This window comes from Aythya marila, assembly GCF_965140915.1.
Source record: "Aythya marila genome assembly, contig: HAP1_HAP1_SCAFFOLD_581, whole genome shotgun sequence".
In the NCBI taxonomy this organism is placed as follows: domain Eukaryota; kingdom Metazoa; phylum Chordata; class Aves; order Anseriformes; family Anatidae; genus Aythya; species Aythya marila.
In genome coordinates this window covers 14,611-23,582 of record NW_028136726.1, presented here as the reverse complement: position 1 = coordinate 23,582, position 8,972 = coordinate 14,611, and the positions used below count along the sequence as shown (strand labels likewise).

The following is an 8,972-nucleotide window of genomic DNA, read 5'->3' as shown; positions in this document are numbered from 1 at the left end:
CTTAATAGCTGGTAACACCTCAATCAGTTGTCAAAAATAAACTTAAAAATGTGTAAGGCTTATCTCATTGGTCAGTATAAAGATCAAGGTCTTCCCTTCCCTTCCCTTCCCTTCCCTTCCCTTCCCTTCCCTTCCCTTCCCTTCCCTTCCCTTCCCTTCCCTTCCCTTCCCTTCCCTTCCCTTCCCTTCCCTTCCCTTCCCTTCCCTTCCCTTCCCTTCCCTTCCCTTCCCTTCCCTTCCCTTCCCTTCCCTTCCCTTCCCTTCCCTTCCCATTTTCCCCAGTATTGTTTTTCTGTTCTCCTTCTCACTGCAGTCTTGATTTTGTTTCTTGTCCCTTAAGTATGTTTCCAATGTGTTGCTGAAACATTTTCCCTTTCAATCCTAAAAAAGGAGCTGTCACTGGTGAAGATCGGAGCTTATCCCTGAGCCCAGGAGCTGTCACCTTAGTCTTCCAATCGGACAAGGACGACTTCATTTCTCATGTAAATGCATTTGTCAGGTTTGCGTATTGTTTTTTCAGGAATGGAAAGTGTGTATAGAATGGATTTAAAATCAATTTTAAATGTAAAACGTCAAGGCAAAAAAGTTCTAATTACAACCTCTGCACACAATTTGCCAGCTGTGGGACTAGGAGTTTTCTTATTTACTGTGTTTTGTTTAACGTGTCTGAAGTTTAATGGACAGCAATCAAGGCGTGCTAGAAATCTGAAAGCACTTTATGCTTTGTTCTCTCCGTCATTTTGGTATAACAAACTAGCTTATGTTTTAAACCCTCCATGAGGTTAGTGGTTTCCCTAAAGGTAACAAGTCCCTGTGTGCTACAGTAAGACAGTAACAAAACATGAAGTATAGAAGTTCATCCTGTCATTATTCAGCTTCTGCCTATGGACACACAACTACGCTTATTTAAAGCGGTATCACCTTGAAACCTAATCAGCATTTTAAAAAGGACTTTGTAGCAGTTATTGGCTTTTGTCCTGGAGGGCTGAGGTTTGTTTTGTTTTGTTTTACATTCAGCATTTCCGTTTCTAGCTTACATTCCCCTGTTGTTTTGCATGAGGAAAGCGTGCAACTTTAGAAAGGAGAACGGAAAGAGCTGCTTTTTAGTCTAACTTTTCAGTTTGTCGTAGGAGTTTTAAATGTGGTAGGAGTAAAACACCAGAAGTACTGCTGCCAAAGTTATATTCAAACTCGTCTTTCTTGGAGAAGCAGAAGAAGCCCAGGGAGAAATAAATTTGCAAACATGCTCTTCATGCTCTCCTTTCCGAAGATTTCTCTGAGATATAGCCCATCCTCTGTGGGTTTTGAGGTATATGGTTCCCAGGAGTGAAAAGGAGGGCCAAACATCTCTCCTCTTGGATCTCAGCATGCCAGGGCTTTGGTGTACTGCCACTTACAGCTCCGCTTTTTCACCTGGAAAAAGCGACCGCATGATGTAGACTGAGGAGCCCTCACAGATTAACTTGCTATCACCAAGTGACGCCCATGAAAGGTGTATTTAAAAGCTAGGCTCATTATAGAATCACAACAAACCCCTCATGACTGGTGCAGTAGACAGTGAGGTAGAGGGCGAGCCCTGGAAAGACAGAAGAAAAGTAGCAGTGAGTTCTGGGTACCTTTGTGCAGACGAAACAGAAAAACGCAGGCAGTGAAGTAATAGTGTTCCGTTACTAATGCCAGCAATAGATAATTGCAACAATTATCTATTAGATCATAGGTACTAATTAACAGATAATTGCGCAACTCCGGAAATCAATAAATAACTGATTCCCCTCAGAGAATGTCTTCTACATTTTTATATTAAAAAGACTCCAGAGTTGTAATGGATTAAAATCCTACGGAAGGGAAAGAAATGGCATCAGCCACTAGTTCTGCAGAAGCGAAAAGTAATACTGATAGAGTTTAGATGGAAATTTTCACTTTGTGTGTTTAGTTTGGGGATTCTTTTTAAATCATTCATACCAGCGATTTAGTTCTTAAGGCTGTTTCTTTGAGATTAAGTGACAGGACTTCTGTTACTCTTTTCTTCTTGGAGTGCTTCTTGATAGTCTTACGTCAACCAGAACTTCTGTCTCTGTCGCAGATGTGAACAATGACCGTAGCTAAGAAGCCCAAATCTTCAAAGCCTAAAAAGCCCTCTTCAAGGTGGTCTGGCAAATCCAAGAAACCAAGTCCTAAAATACTGATGTCACGCACCGCCAACTGGGGCCGGATAGTGCCTGCAGAAGATTCAAGCCAAGTCTCTGTGGCCCAAGGACGTGGAGGTGCTATTTACTGTAGATCATCTGAAAAATCTAAGGCTTTTGCCCCAAGAGATCTAAGTAAGTGTGCGTTCTATCCTGCCTCCATTGTCTTCAAAGCAAAAGTAGAAAATGCAGTTCTTACTTGTTGCACTGATAGAGAAGGGGACTACTGTGAAGAAAGACTTCAAAAGCGAATCCCCTAAGGCAACTGAAGTGACTGATGTTACAGAAATTAATTTTGATATATTTACAGTCAACAGAGAAATACGGGGAGCTTTTTGTAATGCACAGATTCCTCCATGTCTTTTCTGTTTTGCAGAGAAAAGTGTTTGATTGTTGCTATTCACAGCTTCCATTTTTCACAGGTTTTTTGAAGGATAACATTGCTCAGGAAAAGATCTGGTATCTGTAGGGGTACCGTCATTCCTAGTTCCTAGTTTTTACGTTTTTACCGTATAATTTCAAGTCTAAGTTTGTGGTTTAAGTTATAATAAGGAAAAAAACAGTAGTTGAGTTAATCAGGTTAAAGATTATAGATGGAGAGGAACTTGGCATTAGGTGCTACAAACAGAATGGCAGTTAGCCTTGCCTTAGAAAAATTAAAATGGTTGACTAAAGTTGTTTTTGTTTTTTTTTTTTTCCCCCAAAACATTGTGTTGACCAGCCAATTTGAATTTGGTGGTATTAAAGCTGTCTGCAATAAGTTTTTCTGGTTTGGATTGTAGCTAGCTCCTCTAGGTGCTCCTGCAGAATAGTATTTTTTTAAATACCTTTCTTCGAAACAAACAAACAAGATCTCTTTTTAAATTTAACTTTCTTGCAGTCGTTAATGATGGAATTGCTCCGCCACAGAGCATTCTTTTTCCACCTGAGAAGATTTGTATGGATTGGCGAGAAACACAAAGTGTTGGAGTTGGCCTGTACAATCTTGGCAACACATGTTTTCTTAATGCTACTCTACAGTGTTTGACCTACACACCCCCACTTGCCAATTACATGCTTTCTCTTGAGCACAGCCAGTCATGTGAGTACTTTCTAACAGTATTTTGAATCTGTTGGATAGCTCTGAAGGTGAAAGAACAGCAGTGATTCTGTGAGATAAGCTTATTTGCCTGATTTTACCTGTAGCAGCTGGCTTTGAGCACTGTATTAGCAGTGGGCTCCGAATAGCATATGGAGTGCAATTAATGCACCATGTTTTATTTATTTAGTTATTTGTTTGTTTGTTTGTTTGTTTATTAAAGGATCATTTATTGCTTCATGGGAATAATGAAGTGCATTGGACAGTAATGCATTTGGTAGTAATTTTAGAGAGTAATACATTTTGCAGCCTGTGGAGTTCACATTCCTGTCAGCCTTTACAACTGCGACTTTGCAGTAGTCTTTTAGATTTCTCATCACAACATGCATTTGAATACAGGCTTAGTGGATATTTTTCTTCTGTCAAGTTGTGTGAAATGAAATGTTACAAGACTGTTGGGACATTGGCATCTTGGGAGAATAGAATGTAGCAAGGAGAGTGGATATTGTATCTATAGTTTAAATTGTACTTAGATGTTTGTAGGTATGGATATTTCGCTGGACTGGGATGCTTTGTTCTTTCACTCTTCAGGTCGTGAACAAGATTTTTGCATGATGTGCACGATGGAGACTCACATTAACCAGGCCCTGCGTTGCACTGTTGATGCCATCGAGCCTACGCATGTTATCAGTAATCTCAGTCGTAAGTGGCTTCAGATGTGTTTCTTTTCGATAGCTTGTAATCTTCAAATAATTATTTGATGTGTCTAAGTGGTTTTAACACTCCAATGAAGAGAGATTTTAGAAATACAAGAATGATTTCATTTTTAAATGAGGTCAATACTATCATCTTCTTATTTAGGAATAGGACAACATTTCCGTTTTGGCAGTCAAGAAGACGCACACGAGTTCTTGCGCTATACTGTTGATGCTATGCAGGAAGCGTGCTTGAACGGAAGCACCGAGTAAGCATAAACAAGTTCACTTTCATACATTCTCTAGCACCTTCTAGTCCTTTATTTACTCTCAGAAATGATCTCTAGCACCTTTTAGTGCCTTATTTACTATCAGCAACGCAAGTCTACATCATCCTTGGTTTTCATCAAACTCTTTGAAGAGTTAATTCTGTGCCTTAAATCTTCTGAGGTCTGATTATAATTTATTTCCAGATTGGACAGATCTTCTCAAGCTACCACCATCATTCATCAAATATTTGGAGGATTTCTAAGATCGAGAGGTACTTGAAAAAATATTCCTGTCCTTAGAACTGATCTGTGTCTTTTGTCGGTAGTAAAGCAGTCTGTAGTTTGTCTAAAGTAGTATCTGTCAACAACTTGAATTTGGACAGTTAGTCTCCTTCACATAATGTTAAGCATTTATATTTTGTTTCCAGTGAAGTGCTTGAATTGCAAAGCAGTTTCGGATACGTATGAGGCATTTCTTGATATCACTTTGGATATAAAGGTAAGATGTTTTCTAAATATAATTCATGATGTTTAAGTACATGCATAACTTTCTAAATTAAACTTGTTTAACTTAAAAAACCAAACCACATATAATGTTAAAACGTAAGAGCTTGGTGGTGCTAAGGAAGTGGATTGGACTTTGTCCTTCCGTGGAACCCATGTAAATAGTCTCCACATTTGCATTGGGTTTAAGGGGAAAGAATTCTCTTTCTGCAAAAATTATAAGGCTGTCATACTTCTTTGTTGTTCTACCTCAATATACATCTAATTGTTAGACTGATGAATTTGTCCCCAGTATTGATGACAAAGCACACTGTAGATGCTGTCTAGGCTACTGGAAAAGTATTTGTTCCAAAGTCAAATGCCTTCCAGGTGAGGTCAATGCTGAGCATGCTCTTTCTGCCTCCTTCTTCACAGTGCTCCTAGTAGATCGCTTGAGTATGTTAGTAAGATTCTCTTATAAACTACTAGTATGTCTCTGGAATTCTGAATTACGGTGACTTTGCGCTCTTCTTTCTCGCTGCTCTAGGCGGTTTCGTCTGTTAGCAGAGCTCTGGAACTCTTTGTGAAACCTGAAGAGCTGGATGGAGAGAATTGCTATAAATGTAGCGAGTAAGATTTTGACGAATTAGGTCTTAATCCTAGATGTCAGTTTTCTATGTTGCATGACTCTGTTGGACTACCTCTAAACTTTGGATCTACTTACAAGTTTTGTGGAAGTTTATAAAAGACTTGGATTTTTGTTTCCTTGGAGGGGGGAAGTCTTGTTCATAGGCATTCCCTATGGGTTTGCAATTCTCTGGCTTGTATTTTGCCATCAGAATTCAAAAAGAGCTACTTTTGTTCTTTCTATTTATTAGCTCTCGACAGTACTTTTCTTGATGTAAACTGCCCAGTTTCCGTTGTTCTCTGGGCTAGTGGCTAATTTTCACTGCTTACACCGTAGGTCCTACCTTGGAGCGGGCAATGTGTCAAACTGAACTATTTTGTTTCAAAGGATGGCAGATGGTTTCAGTGTCTTTCCAGACAAGCTCAGTACATGAAGACTTCCTACTGTTAAATGTCTCCCTCCTGTAGAATGACCATGTGCTTCTGTTGTATTTTTGATGTTGATAGTCGACCTATGTTGGAGATTATTTGCAATTTCTAGCCCTGGGGACCAAGGCTCTCTCGTTCCGCTTTCAGTATTTGTATTTCCCTTGAAAGCTGAAAGAATGTATCCAGGATTGGAGTTCAAATAGCCACTTTTGTAGACCAAGAAATGGTACCTTGCCATCCAACCTGGTCATACCCTTTTGTGAGAGATTCCTGTTCCCGCTATGCTCTGAGTTGTTGGGAAAATTGACCTTCTTCTGTGTATTAACAAACCTGACACGCAGTGCATGGGTTTATGAAAAGAAAAAAGACCAACCTATTATGCAAGTAAATATCATTCAAATAGCATAGGCATGCGTGAGACATTAAAAGGAGTTTGTTTTGGGGGCGAAAAAAGAAGATGCCTTCAAACACTTATCTCTGCTTGGTTTTAAGGTGTAAAAAGATGGTTCCTGCATCCAAGAGATTTACCATACACCGTTCTTCCAAGGTTCTCACAATATCACTGAAAAGATTTGCAGATTTCACAGGTGGAAAGATCAACAAGGTATATTTACCACTGTAATGCAACTATATCATTGTGTAATGGGACATCCCCCAAAGCTGAAAGTTGTTAATATTTTCAGACGATAATTGTAGACTAACGACTATGGCTTATTCTTTCTCTTAATATCAATAAAGTTCCCGCTTGACAAGAAGCATATGCTTTCCTCTGAGAAGGCTGATTCATCAGGAAACAGTTCTCTGCAACTTCTAGTCTTAACCGTTGTTTATGGGAAGACTTATTTGTAGTGAATCAAGAAATATATTCTAGAAATATATTCTAGAAATCAATTCTAGTCTGTGTTTTTTGGAAGTGTTTTTCTCTGGCTAGTCCATGAAGTACTCTGGGATAATTTTTCTATCTTCTTGATGTCTCTTTAGGAGGTGAAATATCCGGAGTATTTGGACCTGAGAGCCTACATGTCGCAGTCAATGGGAGAACCACTGCTCTATGCCTTATACGCGGTGCTGGTACATCACGGTGTCAGCTGTCACTCAGGACACTATATATGCTATGTAAAGGTAGAAGTCAACAGCATTTCTAACAGGGTAAAGGTTGTGCTGGCAAACCAATTAAAGCATGACTAGCAGCTACTGTATCTAGGGAAAAAGATTTCACTATATTTTTATTTGACACGTGTGTATTTTGTTCCTATCCGTGATTTCAATTGGAAAACGTGCAATTCACCTAAAGAAATCGTTGTCTTTATTTGCAGGCTGGTAATGGACTTTGGTATCAGATGAATGATGCTAAAGTAGTGCATACTGACATTAAAAGAGTTCTTGGTCAGCAAGCTTACATACTTTTTTATATCAGGTAATAACAAATCTTAAAATGTGTTCAGAAGAGATTTACTTTCCTGTTATTGATATTTTTCTGTTTTGCAAGTGTTTTTCTTGCTGTCCCGGGAGAAGATTATTATTTGTCTAATTCAGTTCTGTCTAACCTGAAATTCTCTGTGTCGTTTATTATCTTTTGTTGCTTGGCCTTAAACTGCAGCACTCGTGTAAATTGCTATCTATGTGTTATCTGTAGCTGGCTACTTTAGAGAAGGAGAGAAATGAAGGTCATCTGTGGTGTAAGAATGAATTATTGCTCTGCAAGTGATAGTCTTAGTAGGAAGACTGTTCTCTACTTTTCAGTCTGTAGTCTTGGCGAAGCCTTCTGTAGAGAAGGCTTCCATATCGTATGAGCTGTTCCTCTAAAATGATAGGATGGGATTTAATCCAAGAGTAGGCTGAAAGAAAAACTAAACTACGATCACTGCTCTTTTCTGAAGGCGCTATGATTTGACACTTGGAGAACGTGCGTTTTACTTGCCAGCACCATCTTATCCCTGTTCATTCCCTCCTGGTCAGCAGGGGGCTAATAGTAAGCAGGCTGGATTTCTGGGACCACGACTTCTTCCTCATATGATTAAGGTAATTCAGGGAAGCGGGAGGGCAGATAACGGCACCAAACTGCTAGTGGGTTTGGGGTTTGGTGTGGGGTTTTTTGTTTGGTTTTAAGCATCTTTTTAGGTGTTAAGACCATTTGTAGAAACACTCAGTAGGAGAGTTTTGTGTTTCAAAATGTTACATGCAGTGTTTGCGTTAATCCATCTTGCAATTTCTTCTTTTTAAATACAGAATTCAAGCCGTTTAAATGGAAATGGATCCATAAAAGAGGACACAAAGACCACTGGTGTCACCCTAAAAAGGCCATCTTCAGCACCACCAATGGCCTGTGTTCAAAACCAGGCAATTACCAGGCCTTCAATGACTGATACGTCAAGAAAACAGAAGATCACCATCAGTATTCACAATAAATTGCCTGCTCGTCAGACTGTGTCACAGCCTGACTGTCTTAGCAGTGCTGTGGAGGATGAAGATCTCTACCAGGCTGTTCCTTCATCCACAATTACAAATTCGGTAATGCAAATGAAGCAAATGCAAACAAACAAAAAAGTTTCTGATGAAATTTTTGTGGAGCCAACAGTGAATGAAAATCCTAAACTCAGCTCTGATAACACAGTCCCTTATGGTGCAGAATCTTCAGGAAAATCTGAGGAGGAGTCAAAGGGCTTATTTCAAAGGAATTTGAAATGCAATGCAATGTCCTCTAATGGAATTTTGGTTGGAAAGGTAGTCCGTACATTGCAGCATTCCAATTCTTCCTGTCAGAATGCTGACAAAGGAAGATCCCAGCATGAGCTGCCAAAAACAGATTCACTAAATGGTGCTATTAGGTTAGTTACTGAATCTAAAGAAAACGGACTGAAACTTGATGATTCCACTTGCCGAGTTGAACCTGTTAAACCTTCTGAGATGTTCTTTTCTAAAACAAATGGATCGCTTGAAACATAGATTTGCTCCATCGAGAATTTCTCACCTACGATGTATTCGGGAGTGTTTATTGTGTTCCTAATTCAGGTGAAATACTGAGAAAACACAGCACACATGTGATCGTAAGGCTTTGTGGTATTATCCCCTTAGAATTTGCAGACCTGAGCTTACATTAGAACTTGTCAACTTAAGCTCAGCTGAGATAAAAATTCCTAAGTTTCATAAAGTAGATTTTGGGGGGTGAGTTGGGGTTATCTTTGAAGTGTAGATAATGCATACA

The 8,972-nt window shown here is 39.3% G+C and overlaps 1 protein-coding gene across 1 annotated transcript; it reads left to right on the top strand.

Moving 5' to 3' along the window:
- Nucleotides 1-2,092: 2,092 nt before the first annotated feature.
- On the top strand, nt 2,093-8,713 carry LOC309891494 (ubiquitin carboxyl-terminal hydrolase 42-like; the record flags this gene model as incomplete). Its single annotated transcript, XM_082785849.1, has 12 exons — nt 2,093-2,321; nt 3,067-3,267; nt 3,856-3,966; nt 4,126-4,228; nt 4,433-4,500; nt 4,657-4,727; nt 5,259-5,341; nt 6,260-6,371; nt 6,749-6,889; nt 7,084-7,184; nt 7,648-7,789; nt 7,997-8,713. 12 exons carry the CDS (start codon nt 2,093-2,095, stop codon nt 8,711-8,713), a joined length of 2,079 nt encoding a protein of 692 aa, XP_082641975.1.
- Nucleotides 8,714-8,972: the final 259 nt, after the last annotated feature.